Raw genomic sequence first — 22,670 nt, forward strand, 5'->3', positions numbered from 1 at the left:
AAAAATGCCGAACTTCGGCATATCAACTGTCATTTTTCGCCGAGAATTCGGTAGAATGACTTCCATTTTGCCGAGATTCGGCATATATTTCTGCCGAGCGATAAGTTGTTCTGATTTCGGCAGAATTTTGCCGAAGTTCGGCAGAATTTTGCCGAAGTTCGGCATAAAAATCTAAGTGTGCAGTTTAACGGGACGTAGAACGCGTTCTTTCATTGCGATTTACTGAGAACACAAAAGAATCTTCGGCGAGTGAACGTGAACGAGGAAAATAGAAGGAGTGATAGAAAGAGAATGCTCTTGCTAGCAATCACGAGAGATAGGAAGAGAACTCACAAGCTAAGGTGACGATCGCTAGTTTTTTCTATCACTCATTTACAACACTGTTTAAGAGCTCAACAACAAGCCCTTAAAGTTGTACAAAACGGGCAGGTAAAAACTCTAAAATCTGAATCCTGAGAAGGGACTTTCAGATCGGTGTCTTTAGCAATTTCGAAAAGAAAATCTTTTGCGCTTGAGAGCCTCGTTATGGATCGTTCAAAATTGATGATTTTTCAAAATATCTGTCGAATTGTCATACGAAATTAAAAAAAAATAATTTAGTAGCAAAATCAAACTTGCATTTAAAAATTACAATACCATATTTTTAATAAAGTGCACCAATTCAAATATATTTCAAACAGAGAAAGCTTTTGAAAACGCAGAAAAAAAAATGCTTCACACATTAGCCCTAATTTTTCAACAGACGATAATCACTGACATTTGTGAAATTTTCTTATCAATAAAAATAAACTCAAATTTCTGAAATCAATCCCTACGTTTCACAAATGCCTAACAAACTCGTTTAGAATCTTTCCAAATATTAGGTTTCCATTAACCCTCTACTGCCCATTTCTTCATTTTATTTTTCCCATGTTGATGTCATCTTGAGCAACTTTAGTTGTTTAACTTAAAATTTCTTTATGTATTTCTTCAATCATTTTAAACATTTCTGCACGAATTTATGTTTCCAGATTTTTTCCTAATTTTTTGAATGGCTTATTTTTTATTTATTTTTTAACGAAAAATAATCTGAGACAGCCCAAAATTACTGCAAACTTATTTTGATAAAAAAAACTTATTTTGAATAAAAAAACAGGGGATTTAAGTTAGAAACATGGTCAAAGTTAACACAGGAAAAACATGTTTGGCAAAGTCGAATCAACCAGAGACTTTCTAAAAATGATAAGATTTTTGGTAAAATACGGCATGCGGATCGGAAGGAACGCGGTCAACAAAAGTTGCGCATTATTTACGTGACCCCCAAAGAATAGTTGACAGTTCGGTTTGAGCACGTGTGACGCTTGAGATTTTTGGGAGAGAAAAAAAAAGATTGAAATATTCAGAAAATCCTAAATGCTAAGGTAAAAAACGCGAAAATTTAATTTATAAATTGTAAAAAATCGAAAAATAAAATTCCTGATATTCTATATATATATATATATATATATATAAAAAATTTCGACGGTTTTGTTCGAACGCGAATCAATTCAACAAGGAACGTCGGATCGAGGTGCTCTTTGTTGCGTTGGGTTCGTGTAAGTCCAAGGAAGGTTCTTACACAAAAAAGTTACAACTTTGGCCACTCTGGAACTGATTTTGGAAAATCTGCGGATTGTATGGGAAAAGTTACGTAAACTCAAATTTAGATCACAGGAGGCTGAATAGGGCAAACAAGTAAAAAACGTCAACAAACGAAAAAAAGACAGAACGAAGCTTGTCGGGTAAGGCTTGTTAAATATAAATCTGAAACTTTTACATTTTAAAATTTTGAAGTGAACAAATTCTAGAATTAAATTTGAAAATTTGCTGATCCTTTGATTCTAAAATCACTTATTTAAAAAAAAATAATTTCCCAAAATTCTTAAATGCAGCCATTTTTGCCGCCATCTTAAACATTTTCTTAAACATTCTTTTAACATTTTTGGATTCATATTTTAGCTTGGAAACTCAAATTTAGAGATTTTTATGAGAACTTTGGGCAATCCAGTTAATTTATTTTTAAAATTCCCAGACCTACGGATTTTTAATTTTTGAGTAATTAAATTTTTGATCTACATTTTTTTTTTGATTTGAATGCTTTTTGAAATTATAATTTTTTTGAATTTATTAATTGTAGTGTTGAGGCCGCTCTTTGTTGAATATTTGATGTTCTGAACTTATAAATTTATTAAATTTAGAAATTTTAATTATTTTTTTTTTGGATATCTAATTTTTTTATTTTTTTTTTTTTATTTTGAACGATGAATTAGTGATTTATTGATTTTTAATGTCTTTTCATGCTCGTATTCGTGTTTTCAAATTTCTGAATCCGCTTATTTTTTTTTTATTTCTTAATTTTAAAATATTTTTTTAAATTAATTTTACGTTTGTATTTTCAAATTTCTTATTAAATTTCAAATATTCTGTGTTTCCAAGTTTTTGATTTTGTGAATCACCTATTTTTTTTCTGCCAGAAACTGTTTAGATTTTTTCGAGTAACTTCATTTCGAGCAAAAACAAAATCTTTCCTTTTAATTTCAAGATTCTGCGTTTTGAGATTCGGCATTAGAAGGCAATTAGGATTTTTCAATATTATTATTTATATCAAATAAAACACTATTGATATTAATACTTTGTAATTTTCAGTCGCATTTAAATAAGCAAAGACAATATATATTTTTTTTTTTATCAGAACATGTTGCAAATAAGTACCGCGCGGTTAAACGCCACTTTTAACTCATTTTAGGGACCTAATTTCATTGTCAGAATTTTACCTTTGCCAATTACAGACGTTAGATTGGCTTATCTTTGAAAAGCTCTATTTCATATAGGTATAACCAAAACTGAGAGCTCTAAAAATATAACTTTAGAGTTATGGTAACATTTCCCCACCAAAGAGAGTTAAGAATCAAATAATTTGGAATAATTCAATTTTATGAATAAGATAACAAAGTTTTTCATATCACCGACGAAATATTGAGTGTTAAATTGAGGAATAAATTGTAAAAAAGCAGAAAAAACTGCGTTTCCCTATCACAGATGTAAGAATCGAGTACCAGCTGAATTTCATGGTAAAGATTAGTAAATTTACCAATGACAGAGGTAAGAACCAAGTAATTTTTGGACTTTCCACGCCTTTTGATCTCGACCCAGCTGAAAAAAAAAACTCGGAGCGCACAAAACTATAATCCACATCACACAACGGTACACAAAAAGGAACGAGAGAGAAAGTGTACGATTAACAGAGTAAGCTTTTTTTTGTACAAGCGTCCAAACCTTTCTTCCGGATTCTGCGGTATCATCAGGTCTCCCGTGCGCAACTTCCGGCTGATTTCCTCGATCTGCAGTTGAACTGTGTTGGGTGGTCGGTTCGCGATTCGGCGCCAGATAGAATGAAAACAGAGAGAGCAGAGAGAGATTAAATCGAGGGCAAACCCCCCGATGTTAGATTAGTGTGGTCGATTATTATTTTTTTTTTTTTTTGGTTGGCGAAGGAGGCTGAAATGCTGTAAGAATCGAATTGAAAAAAATGCAGGGGTCATCGTAATGCGGCGTTCTGTTGGAGGTACTCACGAACGATGGCGCTGATCGGCACCCAGAAAGGTGGGGAAAACCTACACAAGGGAAACCCCTGAAAAATATTGCGAAAAGTGGTTGATGGCTGGGTGTTGGAAGAGAAAGCAAGTGTAAGTGTCACATTTAGAGTTGCAACGGTTGCACTGGAGGCCTTCCGGATCTGGTAGCGGCTGCTGCGTCGCCAACGAACTCCGTCCGACGAACCTAGCCTGAAACGGAAGAGACAACCGTGTGCACGCTCCGCACACTCACCTAGATAAGCTTCCTGCTGGTCCTGGCTCATCCCCGGCGGCAGAATCGTGGGCATGCCCGGAATGAACGTCTTGTCGTGATCTCCGCCGGCCCAGCGGGACTTTTTCTTGCGGCGACGGCTGTCGCCTTCGCCGCCACTGTTGTTGCCGCTGCCGTGCTCTGAAACGGGACAATCTTCCATTGAAGTTGACTTCTTTTGGGAAAATTTATGGTCGGCCTTACGTCCAACATCCGACGACTGGCTGTTCTCGTTGTGGGCCTCCAGCAGCGCCTTCTGGGCTTGCATGTGCTGCTGCTGTTGGGCGATCTGCTGCTGCTGGTTGTAGCTGTTGAGCAGCTCGGCGAAGCTCTTGGCGTTCGCCGCCGTCGACATCATCGACTCGATGACGTTCTGGGTAAAGGCCAGGTCCTTGTAATCGTACGCGCTGCTGGAGTCCTTATCGCGGCTTTCCGCTCGCGGCGCCGTCGTTCGGCTGGACGAGGCCCGGCTCGAGCCGCCCCGGTCGCTTTCCCGATCGTAACGATCGCGGGAGCTTCCCCGACGGTGGTGCCGGTCCCGGTGACGATCACTGTGAATTTATGACCAATTTATTAATGCGCTTCCCAAACACAGACGTAAACTTCAAGTTCGATCCGGAACCTACCGATCACGGCTGCGGCTACGACGGCGACGATCCTTGGAACGACTCCGGCTGCGCCGCCGGTGGTCACGGTCACGGTGACGGTCGCGCGAGCGAGACCTGAAAGTGATTCGAAAAATCTACAATCAGTAACAATCATAAAAAAAGCCCCAACTCCAAACCGTAAACAAAAACAAACCGACATAACCTCAAAACCAACAACCCCAGGGGTGGCGTAGCGCCACCCCCCGTCCAATCCAAGATGGCCACGCTCTCTTACCTTCTGCGGTCTCGGTCGCGATCCTTCTCGCGGGATTTGGCCCGCGAGTGGCTCGATTCGACGTCCCGATCGCGGTCCCGCTTGGACGTCATTTCCGGCGAGTGGCGACCTATTTTGAGGCGGTTTTGAACGGGGTTTTTCAGCGGAAAATCGGAGCAACGAGCAAACGACGCAGCGAAGAACGCGAGGAATGAAAATTTTTGACAGCTGCGGGCGGTTGAGAGCGCGGGTTGACAGTTGGCGTGACAGGGTTGGATTTAGGTCGGGAGGTTGAGGTAGTACTAGAATAGGTAAAGGATTGTTGAACACGGAAAAATCGAAATTGATAATTATCCATTAAAATGTTATTTTTACTAAAAGTTACAATTGGGTACTAAAGCCCTATGTCAATTTTTGTGTACAACGGTAAAAAACACGATTAAAAACCATTTCTGATCACTTTTTTTTCATTTTAATGCAAATTTTTTTTTGACAAGACAACATTTTTTCGATGGATCAACTATGGTCCCCTTGGAACGAGCTGTCAAGTAGGAGCTTTTCTGTCAAGAAGGACCGCTGGGATAATTTTTCAAAATTGATTTAAAAATCCATTTTAAACTCTTTGTGGTCGTACAAAGGGTCATTGTACTCAGAAAAATAAGCTTTATCGCTGTAAACAATAATATCAGCAATCTAAGCTTCATTTTAGGACCCAATTGGGTCCTAAAATCTTATGTAAATTTGTGTGTAGAACGGTAAAACAAACGATTATAACCCTAATAACTTTTTTAATTTTAATGCATGCAAAAAAATAATGACTAGACCACATTTTTCGATGGATCGATCAACCTTGGTTTCCTTGAAACGAGCTGTCAAGAAAGAAAGGCCGGTCATCGTACTCAGAAAAAAAGCTTTATCTTACTGAACAATAACATCACAAATTTAAGCTTAATTTTAGGACCCAATTTACCTGTACAAAGCATCCCAAGTAACCATCCAGCATTAATATAAATCATAAATTAGCTGTTCACCAGCATTCACCAGCTAGTCAGTCATAAAACAGCTAAGATCAAAACAAATCAGCTCTAAAACAATTGCTTTAGGCTTTGCTGAAATGCAGCTGAATTAATGCTGCTCCTAGCAACACTGCTGGATTTTTTTCCCATTAACTGGCAACACAGTAGAAATGTGAAAGAGAGAGAATGAAGCAAACGAAAATAAACACATTTCTTACTCGCTCATCCCTTCAACTAGAACAACCATCACAAACCTGCGGAGAAAATTTCCGCTGTCAGTTGGTGGCTGAGATTCACCGTGATTTCATGCTTTAGCAGGTGCTGTCGATTTTTTCAGTCCTTATCGAAATTGTTCGTAAGAGCTGAATAAACAAAATGAGGACTAATGTTGCGATTATTATGAAAGAGAATCGCTTCTTTTGAAAAATGTAGGTTGGCCTAAAGGTTGACATTTTTCGGGCCTCTTCGGTGCCTAAAGAATCTTCAGAATTCGCCGTGGGTACTGGGGTACTGGTCATAATGGAGGAACCTGCCCCAGTAGAGTCTGACGGAGCATATACCACAGAGTTATTTTAGGTATCATGCAAAGTACAAGCATTGGTAGGTTTAAAAACAGCTGCGGTAAGCCAACTCCAAATTGGGCGAATGGATAAAGGCGCAGAAAATTCAACTTATCGGCGGCAAACTCAAGCATCAAGGCATCACATCTCCAACCTTTCACGCAAAAAAATCGGCTCTTCCCCACACGGACAGCTGAGTCGGTAACGTGGTAGTAAACAAACCAAAAATAGATCAGAAGATGGGGAGGGGAAATAGAGAGAGCCGAGAGAGCCACATTTTTGCTTCTCTCAATTTTTTTTTGACGTTTTGTGCAGGGTTGGATCAACAACAGTAGAGGCTAGCTGGAAATCAGAAATATAAAGTCCAAAACCGATCGCAAATCAGCTGTAAAAGCGCTTTTAGTGCAGATGTCTAAACTAATTAGCAATAATCCGCAGCTGGTAAAGCGCTTGTAGTGCTGAACACTGACTTGTTTTAGTGCTGTTTGGTTACTTGGGATGACCACAACTGCGATTTTTCCTAAAATCTGAAGCACTATTCAAAAAAGGTGCAAAACATATTCTATCGGTGAAAATTGCGTTTTTCAGAAAAAAAACAACGTTTTCCCATCTAAAATACCATGGAAGGAGGCGCATGATTGCTCAATTTTTTTTTAATTATTTGTCAATAAACCTTATTATATGTCAAAATCACATGAACAATGAACACTTTAAAAATTAAAACAAAAATATTAAAGTAAAGAAATACAAAAAAAAATAAAAAAAATTATTACTCATAGGTTTCTCTAAAAATTTACTGTACAGTTTAAGTTTTGAGTTAAAAACTGATTTTTTCAAAATAATAACCATCCAAAACTTGATTATCCGAAGGTTTTAATAGAAACTTTAGTTAATCAATTAATTTACCTGTACATTACACGAAATCAGACACGTTGAAGAATATTTCGTCAAAAATAAAAATAAAAATATTGTGATAAAATCTTAAAAGATTATAGAACTATAGAATTTTAAAACTCTTAGATTTGTAGAAATTTATAACGACTGTTTTTATAATTGGTGAAACTTCATACCGGGTTGACTCGTTTGCTTTTTACAAAATGCTGTCAGTTTTCAAAAGTACCCTGACAGTTCAAAATTTGCCGGACAATGAACACCATTGCTTCGATTATTTTAGACGATTTTAGTTTGGAAAAATATATGTTGGGCAACTCAAGTGAATGTCTCTCATCTTGCATAGTTATTTTGCTACTCGCATTTCTCAGCGGCTTGGACATTTATAGTTTTTTGTTGTTAATAGACAATCAAGTAGACAATATTGTCTCTGATTTAGTGATATTTGTCGCACTCCGATTGGGCGGAATTTAGTTATCTTTGAATAATAAAAAAAACAATTAAATCTAAATTAACGGTACTTTTTATTAATTACGACACATCTATTTAAACACAAAACAAACATAAAAAATCCTCAAATGAAACATGATTAAAAGCTGCTGCCGATTTTTTTAAACAAGTAAAATCTCGTCCTCTTAGTTCATTTTATTATGACTAAATTAAAACATAACTTCTTATCGTTTATTGATGGTATTGCTTTTGGTAAATTGGAATGAATATCAGTTAGGAATAACACGTACATAAAAAATCTCCTCAATTTAGGAACAACCGGTACAGTATTATGGCCTTTGCGTATTTTGTAATATATTTATCCTTTCTTAAATCAAAACAAAGATTGAAACATAAAACTCTAGAGAAAACGTCCCTAAGTACAGCTTTGGTCATGTTAGCTTCACCTCTCGGCGCTCAAAATTTGAGCTTGAGTTCAGGTACCTAATCCTATCATAGTTGCTTTTTGGTAACAAATAATGTCTCTTAAATGCTAAAGTTGTAAAAAAAAGCTAGCAGTGGAATTTTGAAAGATAATGTCTCTGAGTAAAATTGGCACCACTACTGATCTACTCATTGCCCTGCGTCGGTTCCTTCTTGAGCTGCCAGTTCGACGTCGTGGACAAGTTTAGGCTCGTTTCCTGCTCCTGTCCCAGTCCCAACCCGTTGTTATTGTTATTATTATTGCAAATATTGAGCGAATTGTTGTTCAGCGAAGTTTCCACACTGCCGGCCACGCCCGTACCCAGCCCCGCCAAACTGACAGCATCCTGGCGGGCGCGCAGTGCTGCCAAACTGGCGTTCAGCTGCTTCATCGATTTGTAGTCCTTGCGCAGGTGCTGCCGGATCTCGGTGTGGCAGTGCTCGTTGTTCGTGACAATAATGTCGCCGGTGTCCGTGGTGGTGACGCGCGCCTTGCAGTTGTACTTCCGCGACAGGTTGCACTGCCAGTACTTTTTGTCCTTCCGGATGTACTGGATGCCGAACGAGTGGCCGTCGTGCACGAGCAGCGGCTTGCCGCGCTGGCTCAGCATGAACTGGAGCCGGCCCTGGAACCACTTTTCACCGGGGGCCACTGCGGAAAAGGAAGGGTTTGAGGTTAGAACTTTTGACAGCATTATCATTACGGACCGCTTTCAAACTAGTACGGACCTGGTAAGAAAAGCAAGTCTTCATGAAAAAGAAAGTTGATTTGATTTGATTTGATTTGATTTGATGTGATAACCAACAGGGCCACAAGGATGACCTATGTAGCGGTTGCCTAGAATTACAGTGGCTCAGACTTAAAGGGAGCATCTTCAAATTACTGCCGTATGAAGGGCCAAAAGGGTGGGTGGTTGGACGCGTACGAGCAAAATCACTCACGGTGTCCTCAGGGGAAGAGAATCTCCTTCCGACAGTAACCTCCAATAACTCCGAAAAAAGTCTGACAAAGCTGAAAAACAGGGCTCGCACCCTGTTGGGGGCCTAAAAGGGCGCGGCAGACAGCTGGAAACTGACAGAGGTCAATAGATGTAGTAATTAGACAATCCTTAAGAATTGTTCAATTAATAAACTATTTTCCCCTTGTGACGTAGTTCTGGTCTTCCACTATCTACATCCAGTCTCCGCCACTACAGCATACTGTCCACTGCCCTGATGCTCCCTCCCCAATCCCCGGCTTTGATTCTAACTACTAATGAAAAGGAAAATCATAGATGAGAAAAGGTCAATGCGGATGGAGAGCAAATCGAGCTCAGTATCCCCTCACAAAGACTGGTAGTAAGTGTGAAAAATAATGAAAATGAAAAGATAGTACGTCAATGCGGATGGATCGATGATCCCTCACAAGGACATAAAAGAAACAGATGGTAGGAAGAGCAATAGAACAGAAAATCAGGAATAAGATCGTATGAAGAGCAACATGGACTCCATCACAAAGACATCAGCTAAGATATATATAAAATGGAATGATCTCACCAAATTTCTCGATGATGACTTGCATTTCTTGTAGAACCAGTCCTAACTCCTCATGGCCCGAAATCATTTTGATCTGCGCAGCACATGTGTGCTTCCTCGGCTAAATTCTTCAATTCATTCACCGATTTCTCCGCAATCGAACGATTCAGCAAAACTTCCGTTAACCTTCCTAGCGCGCTCTTGCCAATTTGTAAACAGGATAAATGTCCATCTCGAATGCTGGTCGATCCATTGGGTTTCGCCACTCGTAACTTCAGTGTTCCGATGGTACTCCAAAATTGACTCCAAATTTCTCTATCAACAAAACCGATCCAACGCGATTTCAAATTCAATGTTCAGATTCTTTTAGATACAGATCCATTTCAGGGTCATCACCAAACATTTTTATAAAACTTTTTTTTAAAATTACGAAAATCGAACAAAATATGACGGAGCAAAGTTTTTTCGCGACCGCACGCACCGATTACTACGATCCTTTCAAGTCTTCATGAAAAAGAAAGTTAATCGCAAAATGATCAGCGATAAATTTTTCTACTGGGTTGATCCGTTTGACATTTCTAAAATGCTGTCAGTTTCCAAAATAACCCTGACAGAAATTTGTCGGGCGAACCGTACCATTTGACCCCGTATTCTCGCATTTTATTCTCTTATTTTCGAGTTATTTAGAATGTTGGAACTTTTGAATAGAAAAAAATGTTTTAGAATGTTGGAATTCTAGAATTTCAGAATTCCAATTAGATACAAATTCTTACGAGGTCCGTAGTCTACAACAAAGAAGGAAAACCCTCAAAATCTTTCAGAATTTCAGCTTTTATTCACAATTTCGGTATCACACTGGTGTCACTAAGTACAAAATGGCGCAATTTTAGGATATTTGCTCGGTTTTGAGCTGCAGATCCGGGGCCGGCGCAGCGCTCGGCGGTTGCGGTGGCGGTGGAAGTAGGATGCTGTCAGTTGTCGATTCCACGCCGCCAATGGCACTAGCAACGCTTCGGCCGAGGCTGTCCATCGGCGGAACCGGTTGGAGCTGGATCAGTTTGACGTCCGGAACTTCCGAGGGCATGTCAGGGGCACCATTTTGGGTCATTTGGTGAGGTGGAGGAGGCGGAACCATTGCGGGAACTTGCGGATAGGGTTGGTAGTGGTCTTGCATGGGGTAGTGATGCTGTGGGTACTGGTTGAGATCGTGAGGGGGTCCCATTGGACCTGGTTGGTAATGTTGGTGGTTTGGAGGAGGAGGAGGCATTCGATCGTGGTGGTCATAGGTTCCGTTGGAAGTAACCAAGGCTGGTGGAATTTGAGGAGGAGGAGGATGGTTTAGATGGGTTTGCTGTTCCGGATGCAGCGGATGATTCTGGGGTCCGTGATGGTGGTTTCCGGAAGTCATTGGCAGAGCGGGAGGTGGCGGTGGCACTGGAGGAACCGCCGGAGGTTGCTGCAAAAATTCGTGGGGTCCTTTCATATGTGGCGGATGGTTGTGAACTCCGGTAGACGAGATAACCTGACCGTGGTGCGTGATACACCGCGCCCGGCACATCGAAACACGGTACGACTTGCACAGCCAGTACGTCTTGAGACCCTGCTGGGTCGCCACCGTATTGTTCCGGTTAAATATACAATTGTGGTGCAACAGTGACGTGGACGAGAGCATCGTGATGCTCGGACCTGTTGGATTAAAAGCCACGTTAGCTGGCAACACTGCTAGAAACGTCAACAGAGAAACACGTGCCAAACAACTAGGTTAGGTGCAAAGCCAACTAAAGAAACCAAGAACCAAAATTAAAACCGAAAAAGATAAGAGAGCCGCAGAAATCGCCTTAACCTGTCGTTAACCGACTTATCTCTATCCCGCGCGGGCCACTGAACAACAACAAGTGTCTATAAAGACACGTCCATCACCGATAAGTGGGCGATAAAGGATAAACCTTAAGACTTTCCCCGATAAACCTCGAACGCGATAAGTCGCGGCAATCGTCAAGTCGTTACAGCCAATCGCGCACTTCTTCCTTCTTCTTCTTCTTCGCTCCCGTCCAGCGACATTATCTATCGCGCACAGAAAAAATTACAAACAGCTCGCGAGCCAAGAAAACATAACCTCTACACAGTGTGTGAGATAATAACCTTAAGCGCGCGTTCCGGAGCGGGGTGTGATCATCGCCCGAAAGCATGACTCGGATGACATCGGAGGCTGTGAGATCATGTGGGTTTTATCAGCCGAAAAATTAAAAACCGAAAATCCCCTGCGTCATGGTCGTCAATCCGTGAAATAAACCGAAGAAAAAAAGTACGAGAAGAAGCGACTTCTCGAAGAGAATTAATGGTTTGACTTTTTTGTGATAAGAGAATCGTTTAATTCTAAGTCATCGAGCGCGGAAATAGGGTCACGACGCGCGTGATCTAGTTTTTTTTCGGCTAGATACGGTGAGACAAGCATTTGACTGGTCCTATCGGGAATTGGTTATGACATTTCACTTCGAGTTAATCAGAAGATTGAAGTATGCTGGAGCGTGACATCTCGAAAAATCCAGCTGGATTTCAACGGGAATCGTCAACCAGACCGACTTTTTTCTCGACTGGGTAAATCGGTTTGACTTTACAGCAATGCTGTCAGTTTCCGATGAAACTCTAAGGAAAATTGTCAGACAAAAATCGAAATTTTTCGGTATCGATTTTTCTTACTGGGGTGATCCGTTTGACATTTCTAAAAATGCTGTCAATTTTCAAAGGCAACCCTGATAGAAATTTGTCGGACGAACCGTATCATCTATTGTATCAATCGGATATCGGACCAATATCTCATCAATGTCGGGCATGTTTGAGTTTTTTTGTCGGTTTTTCTATAAATTGGTGTTTTTGTCGTAAAACCGTTAAAAATTAATGTTGGGCAACCTTCCATTTAAAGAACATATCTCCCTTATCTTGGGCAGTTCTCCAATCTCGCCCAACAGTTGTCTTAAGTTCCCTTCGCCACACACATCTTCTAGCGGCTTAGAGATTTATGGTTCAAACAATCGATAAGCATTGATAAACCCAGTCATTTCCAGCCGTCGTCTTCGTCACGCTCCAATTATCTGAACTTTGTCCTCTCTTGGGTCGCCTCATCCTCATCGCGACAGCGCCGCCGCCAGTAAGATCACACAAACAGTTCTCGAAAAGCTAAACTCGCATTTTATTGATAACAACCAGTGGCACATCTCCAAGTCTCGTCATCTCCGAGAGCCGAGTTCGAGCCGTGTTTAATACATCAGTTTACACAGTTTTTACCCTCTAATTTCCAACCGATAACGCGATCCTCGTGTTTGCTCTGCACAGCACATCTTCGTCTCATCTCTCCTGATTCATCTTCTCTTCCAAAGTCTCCATCGAAGAGACTATCGGGACACTTGCTCGGTGCATGCTCCAGCGACTGTGTTTACCGCGCACTCGCTTCGGAAAAGTTGTTGTTTTTCTAACATGTTTATTATTGAGCCACTTTTGCCTCAATATCATAATATAGGCGCGATCGGCCGGGCATCAGCCGTTGGAAAAGGTCTCCGACAGAGGTCAGCGCGGAGAAATGTGTGGAGGAAACAAAGCTTCGAGCGATATTGCCAGCCGACGATCGGAGAGACGCGCTCCGAATATCTCGCTGGAGAGGAGAATGTGCCTTCATAGTGTCTTACGCGGAGATGTTGTCCTAATCAGCTTATCATTTTGTTTTTTTTTTCTTGTTAATTTTCGAAACGCGACTCCACTTGCCCGGTTGGTAGCTTGCATTGAGGTCACCGCGAAGGAGTTATCATCGAGTTGGAGGAACTCGCGCGAAGTGAAAATTCTTCGTTAAATTATTGTCAAGAAAAGGATTTTTAAAAATTTAGGAAAAAAATAACGCATTTAGTGTTCTATTTTTTTGGTTTGCTTTCATAACGGTTTGATTTTATTACAAGTTGAAGAAATGACAAACTGGATTAAACAGTATTAGAAATGCTGTCAGTTTTCAAAAAAAAAAAATAATTATTTGCAATGCTTGTAATTGTTCTAATCTTCAGCATGTTAACGAAACGATGTCGAGCAACTTTAACATTTTAGTTTTTTTTTATTTTAGTAATTTTAAATAAATAAGAAGCCAGTTTCCAAGATAGCCAAAAATGTCAAAATACTGCTTGAAAAATAAAGGCACATTTAAAAATTTTGTCGTAATATATTTAAACATTTCTGTCAGTTTTATCACCGATACCAACCTGACACCGCACCAATATCGAGCAACTTAATAATTTTTTGACGATTTTCTGGAACGTTTAGTTATTTTAAGCCATTAGTTGAATCAGTGTATTTTGTACACGCCTTGATTGTCTAATCTTTTCTAATCTAATCTTAAAGTTTGATGAAAAAAGTAAAAGTGACAATGAAATTACCCAAACTTCAATAAATGTTCTATCAAAACATACCGTCTGCTTAAAAAAAGCGAAACATGTTTAAATTTTCCAGAAAAATCACAGCAGTGTTACAAATGGTATCGCAACACATTTCGCAACACTTTTGCAATGCTGTCAGTCGACTTTAGGTTGTCATCGGGCTGATGTCGAGCAAATAAAAAAAATGCCGGTTTTCAGAAAAAGCATAAGCATTTTTAAAGAAAATAAGCAGAGACAAATGTCCGAATTTTTAGTGTAAGTAGGCGGAAGATATCAAAGCATTCTTCATGATAATTTACCAAAAAAAATTGAGGCTATATATTTTTACAAAAAATGCTGTCAATATTCAAAGATGCAGCAATTCCAAGCTATTCTGCATCACTTTTTCAATGCTGTCAGTTTTATTCATCGCCGCCAGGCAGACATCGAACTAATGTGGAGCAACTTTATGAATTTTTGGGCAGTTTTTTTTTAGAAATTCATCAGTTTTAAGGATAAAAATAAAGATTTTCTCCGAAGTTAATTTCCTGGATTTTGATGGAGTTTTCAATTCATATCTTGGAAATGCTGTCAATTTTTAAAATAGCAAATCAAGCAAAAAACTGTCAAGAAAAAAATCAAATGTTGTCACAGGAGTTTTTTTTGCAATTCTGTCAATTTAATGTCAAATTTGCGAAGTTATTGTTTTAAATTGATTTAAAAATCCATTTCAAATCTATTGCGATTGTACAAAAGGTTGCACTCAGAAAAATAAGCTTTATTATTTATAATATCACAAATTTAAGCTTAATTTTAGGACCCAATTGGATCGACCAACAGCTGTCAACATCAGTTTGACAACTGGTTTTGACGGTTGAGTGCTTTTTAGTTCGAATATGTTCTAATCAGCGAATATTCGAATTAGCGGACATTCGAAGAAGGCATTCTAGTCAGAAATTTACTAACACATTCAAAGTATGTTTACATTACAGCTGGACGTTTGTTTGCATCAGGTTTCCTATCTCTTTCTAGCAAAAGTTTTTTGTCCGGCGACTTCTAGCTGGTTTTTTTTACTGTCCGCCCGATATGTCAGTCAACATACTTCGCAGGGTTGTGACAGCTCGAACTCGATCATTGTTTGCATCAGGACACTGTGACGAGAAGTTCGTAATTTTTGGGTTAAATTATATTTTTTTTTCACTAGGCCTAGAAAGCCTTAGTAGCGAAATTCGAACTCACAAATCCACTTTGTATATTTGGTCAATTTATTAAAAATCAAAAACAGTTATTCAAAATGCTGTCAGTTTCTATTTATTTGAAAAAGTTCTAATCTGACCAGAAAAAACTGCTGCAGATTGAATCGCTATACCTTCGCATCACTTTTGCAATGCTGTCAGTTACGATGTGCCGACATCTAACTGATGTCGGGCAACTTTAGCAATGTTTGTTTTTTTTTGTTGAGAAATTCAGTAAAATTTTACAATTCTCCGAAGTTTCGTACAATGAAAAAGGAATTCTTCGAGATATGCTGTCAGTTTCTAAACAACAAAACATGGCAAATATTGTCACAAGACTTTTTTGAAATGCTGTCAGGTTTAACCATCAACTCCAGACATACATTAATCCGATGTCGGACAAATCTAACGAGATTTTGTCGGGTCTTTGAAAATTGGCTTTAATTTAAATTAAGTCGAAGTTATTTGAAATTGTAATTTGATCTTCATTCGGAAAGGCTGGATCTACATGAAAAAAGCAAATTATAAATATTAAAAAGCAACAAACTGTGAACTAAAACCGAAAATTGTGCAGCTAAAAAATCTACTGGCCTACAAAAGGTGCTTCGAAAATTCAGAAACAAATCGAGTCCAACTCACCTGCCGGAATGTCCATGTGCCCGGGCGGAACTCCACCCTTCCCAAAATCCTGCGAGTAATCCGAGTTGGAGTAGTCCAGCTTCACGCCACTCCCTGCCGCCGCCGCCGTCGCCCCGCTAATCGACGCCAAACTGCTCGCGATCCCGCTGAAACTGGCCCCGCTCGGATCGAACGCCCCAAACATCGGATGGATTCCCGTCGAATGACCGTGGTGGTGCGTTGGCGTGCTGGAAAAGCCCAGCTTCATGCTGGCGGCGGCGGCTGCGGCTGAAGCGCCCATTGCGGCCGCCGACGTGGCCAGATTCGTTGGACTTTGCTGGAGGTTGTGGTGGTGCTGGGGCGAGCAGCTCGAGTCGTTGGTGTGCTCTCGTTTGACCGAGGACAGGTCAAATTGGCGGGAGGGGGTTGATCCTGCCGCTGAAGGAGCCTGCGGCTCGATCATCGAGACTTGGGGGGAAGTCGGGATGAAAACCTCGTCCGAGCTGAGCTGGTCCATGCAGTCGGAGTTGCTCTCCTGGTCGATGCTGTCAGTGGAGCGTTTGAGGGGCTTTTTCGGGTAGTGGATTGGGTATTGTTCGGAGGAGGGAGGGAATTCGGCCGCTCGTTTGAGGCTTTCTTTGGCGGCCGCGGCAAGATATGAGTTTAGCTTGGACGGATCCAGCTGGCTTGTTGAAGGACGTCCCAAGCTGTTGCCGTTGTTACTGCTGTGAGCTGGCTGGGGCTGGTGAAGGTTAGTGGCCGGTGAAGCCGCTGCGGAGGAGTTGCGGTCATTGCGATGGGAGGCGGTCAGGCCTTTGATTTGCAACGTTTCGGCGATCTTCATGAAGCTTTGCAGCTCGGAATGTTTCACGTTGACCTCGCCTTGGTACATGAACTGGAGCAGCTCTTGCATCACATTTAGGGACACATCCTTGAGGACGACTGGAATTGAAAAAGATAATTGATTATATATTCGTCAACTTAATTGACAAAATGTAGGGCTGACTCCAGATTAGTGTGAAAATTACACAAAAAAGTTTTTGGAAAAACATTTCCAAAATACACCAAAGGATTTTTAATAGGGTTGCATCATAAACTGACAGCATTTCTGAACTGTCACGTCAAACAACCCCGTAAGAAAATCGTAAAAGTTCCGAAGTAAAAAAGTTTTAAACCAAGTCAATGAACAAAAATCATATAAATGAGATTTTTGTTTAATTCAAACTCCAAACTTCTGTTTAAAATGTTAAGAAATCCCCGCCCATGTTTCGAGGTGTGACCACGTGGCCGGCTATCGAGTGCGCGCCCACAAGCTGAGATAACAGGCCTCGCGTCCGTTCCGACGAGGTACAATTAACAATAGCCCACCCGAATTATTATCGTTTAGAGACATATTTATCGGTCCGGTTCCATCATGATCAATGGTAACGTATAGGTGCCACAGGGCGTCGTAAATGCGTGTTCGGTGAAATTGAGCCGTGCTCTCGATATCGGTCGTACAATACTCGAGTATCGAGCCGATAAGTGACGTGATTAGATAAACGCGCGCGCGGGAATCTGAGAATGCGAAACGATTTGGGTAAACCAGAGGGTTGTCAAACGATTGTCACGACGATATTTCCACGTCGAACGTAATTTATCTGAACAACTGAAAACAAGAGTACGCGATAAAGACTTCGACATCGTGTTCGACAACAGTGCTCGGTTATTTACCACTTGTCCAACTACCTGCTCCTCTCTCTCTCTAGACAACCGTATCTTTTTCTTCGGCCCTATCTATCGTTCCCACTTCAAGTTGGTTGGTTGGAATTATTGGTTTTATCTACTTGCTCGACTCTAGTGGCGATATCGGAAATGAGTTAAGCCCCTGTCGAAGAGAGCACTTTTTGTGTGACAAACGACACCTTGTATACTTTGTGTTGTGTTGGAATTCATCTTGAACTTTTCCTGCTCCGCTGGGTTGAGATAACTATATCTGCTATAATTTGGCCACCGAGAAATGTGTGAGTCACTGAGAAGAAGGTTGTTGTAACAGTGCTATCAGCTCGAATTTTGAGTATCGACAAGCATGCGCCCGGGTGTTAATCTCATCTAGGTTGATTGTCTTTTACAATTTCAAACGATGGTATTTTAGGAAGAAGGGAAATTATGTTCTGAATATATTTTCGAATGGGATTGGAACATAATTTTAATTTTTTTTACATTATCAGTTTAATTTGATATGGAAGTTATAAGAAATTAAGTTCTGGACCACTCAAAAACAACAAACTATGTAAAAAATGGAAATAAGAGCATAAGCGACATTCATGAACCCAAACACCACTTAAAAAACATATGCAGACTTTTTGAAAACTTATCTTATATATTCTTAATACATATTGAGTTCATTTTGCAACGGGTTTCTCACATTTTACATCGAAAAAAAAACAAATGCCTACCGGAAAACACAAAGATTTTAGAGCTTCTTCAGTGATTAAGGCAAAAACAACAATAATAAAAAAAATCTTTCAAATTTGTAACTCTCTTTTTCATTTAATACTTTAAATATAAACGTTTTCAAAGGATAACAAAATCTTTTCCTGAGTTTTTCCTTCGGATAGGTTCTATTACCGCATAACTTTTAGGCCCTTGAATAAAAAACTCTAAATTTGTTTACTAATTCTGCAGACTCAAATTCAGCGAGAAAATCCAATACACAACACAGACTTCGATCACAATTTCCACGATTGCTCAAATTTTCACCCAAATCTACAATGAATGCGCATTTTTCCTTAGATTCTGTAACTGGAATCTTGAGGAAGAAATAAAAGTTTGTAAAGCTTGAACTCTTGATGAATATGAGATTTTTTAACTTGTTTGAATATTTAACCATCAACAAAATATATAAAAAAAAATAGTCATTGTTTTTTTTTAAATAGATAAATATTTATAATTATTCGATGAAAAATTCAATAAAATCACAATTTCAAGCGTGTTTTTGTCTATAAATCTTTTATTCGACATGTTCAGCATCAGCATCATGACCCAAAAATCATTTTTTTTAAACTAGCCTATAATTTTTGCATGGTTCTCAAAATCATTTTCCCATCATCAGATAAAAAAATATTTTTTTGAAAATTCAGGCCTGGAAGGGTTAAAACAATGTTAACTGTCATTGAATTGACCTTCTCGCAAAAAAAAATATTTTGAGTTCGACATCTGAAATCAGCAAAATGGCCAACTAGCATTTTCACAAGAAAACTGCATTTATATTTTATGATTGAATTAATTATCCAATCATTTTTTGACTGATTATTTCACTTCAGTAAGTCGAAATAGTGTAAGTTTAAGGAACTTTACTAAGTAAATGCGAAGAACTGCTTAGTTTCGAGCAAAATTAAGGGTGTCCAAAATAGGATAACGAAAATCCTAACTTTTTCAAAAGTGGACCCCTGTTAATTTAACCTACAAAAATTAGGGAAACTGTGTGTTTTAAGCAAAAGTTTTTCATAAATGCTTGTTGTAATCTTGTAATCTATCTAATTGCAAAAAATAAAAAAGTATAAAAATTCAAATTACGAGGTTTCTACATTTTGATGAAAAAAGTGTTTTAAAATGCATTATACACCTGTCCAGTTGTTTTGCCATCATTAGTTTCCAAAATATCTAAGTATTGACGAAAATTTTATTTTTTGCGAAAAATAAAATTTTTGCGTTGCTTTACATTGAAATTTCATAAAAATTCAAAACATTTTTAAACAAGCCCAAACATGCTAAATATGATTATCAATGCAGAAAAATGCATTTTAGATTGTTTTCAGTTGATTAGACTTCTATTTTCATGGAAATTTTGAAGTTTTTTGCCCCCTGATTTTTCAGAGCAATTTTGAAGGGGGGTGACATAAACTTTGAAAAATATTTGCAACGGCCTAATAAATCAATAACAATACATTTTTTTTTGAAAATAAACATGCGTGGTTTATCAGCAACTGTAAACAAATCTATTGTTTGGTTTAGGTCAACTATTTAAGTAATTAATATGTAAAAATTTACATCAAATTTTTTTTAATCATTTTTATGTTTACAGTGGTTTTTGAACCGTTTTCTTAGATATTTTTCGGAAATAAATGTGTTTAACAGTCAGCTAGGTTTTTATGTTGTTTTAAGCCATATCTGTTAAAAAAATATTTGTTTACAATGAAAAGTTAGCAAATGCCCTCCTTTATTCTTTATATCTATCATTAGACCAACGCCATGCATCAAAACATCAAAAATCTGTTAAATTTGATATAAAAACAACAGATTTGATTATAGTGGACCCGGGTCTACTATAGGAAAAGAGGTTGGACAGGCAAAAAACACTTTATTTTCAGATGGCTATTTTTCTGCTCAAAAACAAATAACTGATGAAACAAATAGTCAGAATTGTTCAAAAGATTTTATTGTTTTGTACAAAGGGTTTTGAAATAGTGATTTTTTTATACTTTTAAAATGTATAAAAAAATTTTAGGTCCCGGGCCAAACCGGGAATTTGAAAATCGAAAATCAAATTCACCGTGGCTGCAATTCAATTCAAAACAAGTTCAAAACTGTAATGAATAATCACTTTTACCAGAAATGCTTTTTGGATCTGACAGCATTTTATTGTCAACTCAAATCGGCACGACATTTTACGCACTGGGAAATTTGACAAGTCTCGCTAATTTATTATGCTGTCAGTTAGATATTTTTGGATTTCAGGGGTCATTCAAGAATTCCGCTAAAAAATATTATTTTTAAATAAATAAAAAATTGAAGTTTTTTTTAAATAATTCAAACGATTGTTTTTTGTCAAGAGTTGAAAAACAGTTTTTTTTATCTTGAACCGATAAATCGACGGTAAAATTAATCACTTGGCGCGCGCTTATCACGCCGGCAATTCAATTGGCTAAAGATTGGCCGGTAGATATCGGTTTACGGACAACAAGATATCGCATTTTATTTCAATTTTGAACTTATGTTAAGGCTTGAGAGAAGTATTTTCGATGAAATGTAATTTTTAATTCACCAAAGGTCGACAACATGAAAATCAATCGATTAGCGCCACGCTGCCACATTCCGCACACAAATCATAATTAGATTTACTCCCAAAGAAAAAATAAAAGGAAAAACCCATGAAATTACTTACTGATTGGATGTTTGCACGGATTTTCCAGGAACATCTCCTGAAAGTACGGACTGCAAATGGCCAGCACGATCTTGTGCGCCTTGAGGAGCTTCCCATCGCACGCGATCGTCACATCGACCAGGTCGCCCCGGTCGTACAGACTCTGGAACCCGCTCGCGATATTGTCCGCAAAGTTGTTCCAACAGAGCGCAAATTCGTCCATTTTTCCCGTGAGGATGTAAAAATCCTTCTTCTGGTTTTTATCACACAAGCACACACAAATATTAGGACTGACGATTCACGTCCACTTCCGCCGGGGCACCGCTCAAGACTGATCCCGACGACTTAAGTGAACGAGCTAAGCTGGTTGGGAATTCTGCTCGGCACCGACGAATCCTTATCAGTCGTTATCAACATCGTGTCCAAGAGAGAGAGAGAGCGGGAGAGAGTCGAGTCGGATTTCTCCGGGTCCTTAGTCGCTTCCTCCAGTTCAAAAAGTGCTGCGAGAAGACGAGAACGAACCAAGCAATTAAGATAAGCCGATCCTGGCTTAAGCCATATGGTAATTCGACACCACACACACGCTCACAGCAAGGATGAGTAACATCGCCTTATTTACCTCTCTCGGGTTATCCTTTTTGCCAGCTGGGGACGAACCGCGGCCACCAGGCCAACCCAGCAGCAGCAGCGGCCAAGATTTTGTTGGGAAGAAACAGGCAAAGTGCAGTGATAAGCACCGCACGAAGCGAGGTGGGAAGAAGGAAAAACAAAAACAATCAAACGCACACACGAGCAGAAACGTCAGCGCGGCGCAGAGTCGAAGTTTGGTTTTTGTTTTCGATTCGTCTCTTTTGGGCGGGGTGCGTTTAGTGAGCGCGGAGGTTTGTGTTGGAAGGGGAAGTACTAGAATGAGGGAGGTTTGCGCTCGAATCGGATCGATCACACAAAAACAAATAGAAATCATGATTTATGAAGTTGAACTTAACGTTTATTTTTCCAAACATTTGTTATGATTTTAAAGTCAAAATAAAAAAAATACTAACTTTTCCTGGTCAAGAATGACGAATTGGATCATACCAAAAATAACAGTGCAAAAAAGTTCAATTTTTCAGCAATATATCGAAAAAAAAAACCTAAATTTCAAAAAATCTAAAATTCCAAAAATCTTTAAGTCCAAAATTCTAAAAAAAATAAAAAAAATAAAAATCTAAAACTCTAAAAATCTAAAAACATAAAAATCTTAAAATCTTAAAATCTTAAAATCTTAAAATCTAAAAATCTAAAAATCTAAAAATCTAAAAATCTAAAAATCTAAAAATCCAAAAATCTAAAAATCTAAAAATCTAAAAATCTAAAAATCTAAAAATCTTAAAATCTTAAAATCTAAAAATCTAAAAATCTAAAAATCTTAAAATCTAAAAATCTAAAAATCTAAAAATCTAAAAATCTAAAATCTAGAAATCTAAAAATCTAAAAATCTAAAAATCTAAAATCTAAAAATCTAAAAATCTAAAAATCTAAAAATCTAAAAATCTAAAAATCTAAAAATCTAAAAATCTAAAAATCTAAAAATCTAAAAATCTAAAATCTAAAAATCTAAAAATCTAAAAATCTAAAAATCTAAAAATCTAAAAATCTAAAAATCTAAAAATCTAAAAATCTAAAAATCTAAAAATCTA

The 22,670-nt window shown here is 38.6% G+C and overlaps 2 protein-coding genes across 3 annotated transcripts; both read right to left on the reverse strand.

The window, feature by feature from the left end:
• Window positions 1–2,477: 2,477 nt before the first annotated feature.
• On the reverse strand, window positions 2,478–4,962 carry LOC6051950 (serine/threonine-protein kinase prpf4B). The gene is made up of 5 exons (XM_038249259.1): window positions 4,747–4,962; window positions 4,491–4,586; window positions 4,069–4,415; window positions 3,847–4,005; window positions 2,478–3,370 (listed from the first exon to the last, which is right to left on the reverse strand). The coding sequence occupies exons 1-5, from the start codon at window positions 4,836–4,838 to the stop codon at window positions 3,213–3,215; spliced, it is 852 nt and encodes a 283-aa protein (XP_038105187.1). The 5' UTR covers window positions 4,839–4,962; the 3' UTR covers window positions 2,478–3,212.
• Window positions 4,963–7,771: 2,809 nt separating this feature from the next.
• Window positions 7,772–21,774, reverse strand: LOC6051948 (broad-complex core protein isoforms 1/2/3/4/5). 2 transcript variants are annotated; one of them, XM_038266933.1, is made up of 4 exons: window positions 21,611–21,774; window positions 21,013–21,491; window positions 15,888–16,808; window positions 7,772–8,756 (listed from the first exon to the last, which is right to left on the reverse strand). In XM_038266933.1, the coding sequence occupies exons 2-4, from the start codon at window positions 21,212–21,214 to the stop codon at window positions 8,251–8,253; spliced, it is 1,629 nt and encodes a 542-aa protein (XP_038122861.1). In that variant the 5' UTR covers window positions 21,215–21,491; window positions 21,611–21,774; the 3' UTR covers window positions 7,772–8,250. The 2 variants fall into 2 exon arrangements, with proteins under 2 accessions (XP_038122861.1, XP_001868295.2); XM_001868260.2 differs by lacking the exon at window positions 7,772–8,756 and adding an exon at window positions 10,430–11,305.
• Window positions 21,775–22,670: the final 896 nt, after the last annotated feature.

The sequence above is a fragment of the Culex quinquefasciatus genome, chromosome 1 (assembly GCF_015732765.1).
Source record: "Culex quinquefasciatus strain JHB chromosome 1, VPISU_Cqui_1.0_pri_paternal, whole genome shotgun sequence".
NCBI lineage: Eukaryota > Metazoa > Arthropoda > Insecta > Diptera > Culicidae > Culex > Culex quinquefasciatus.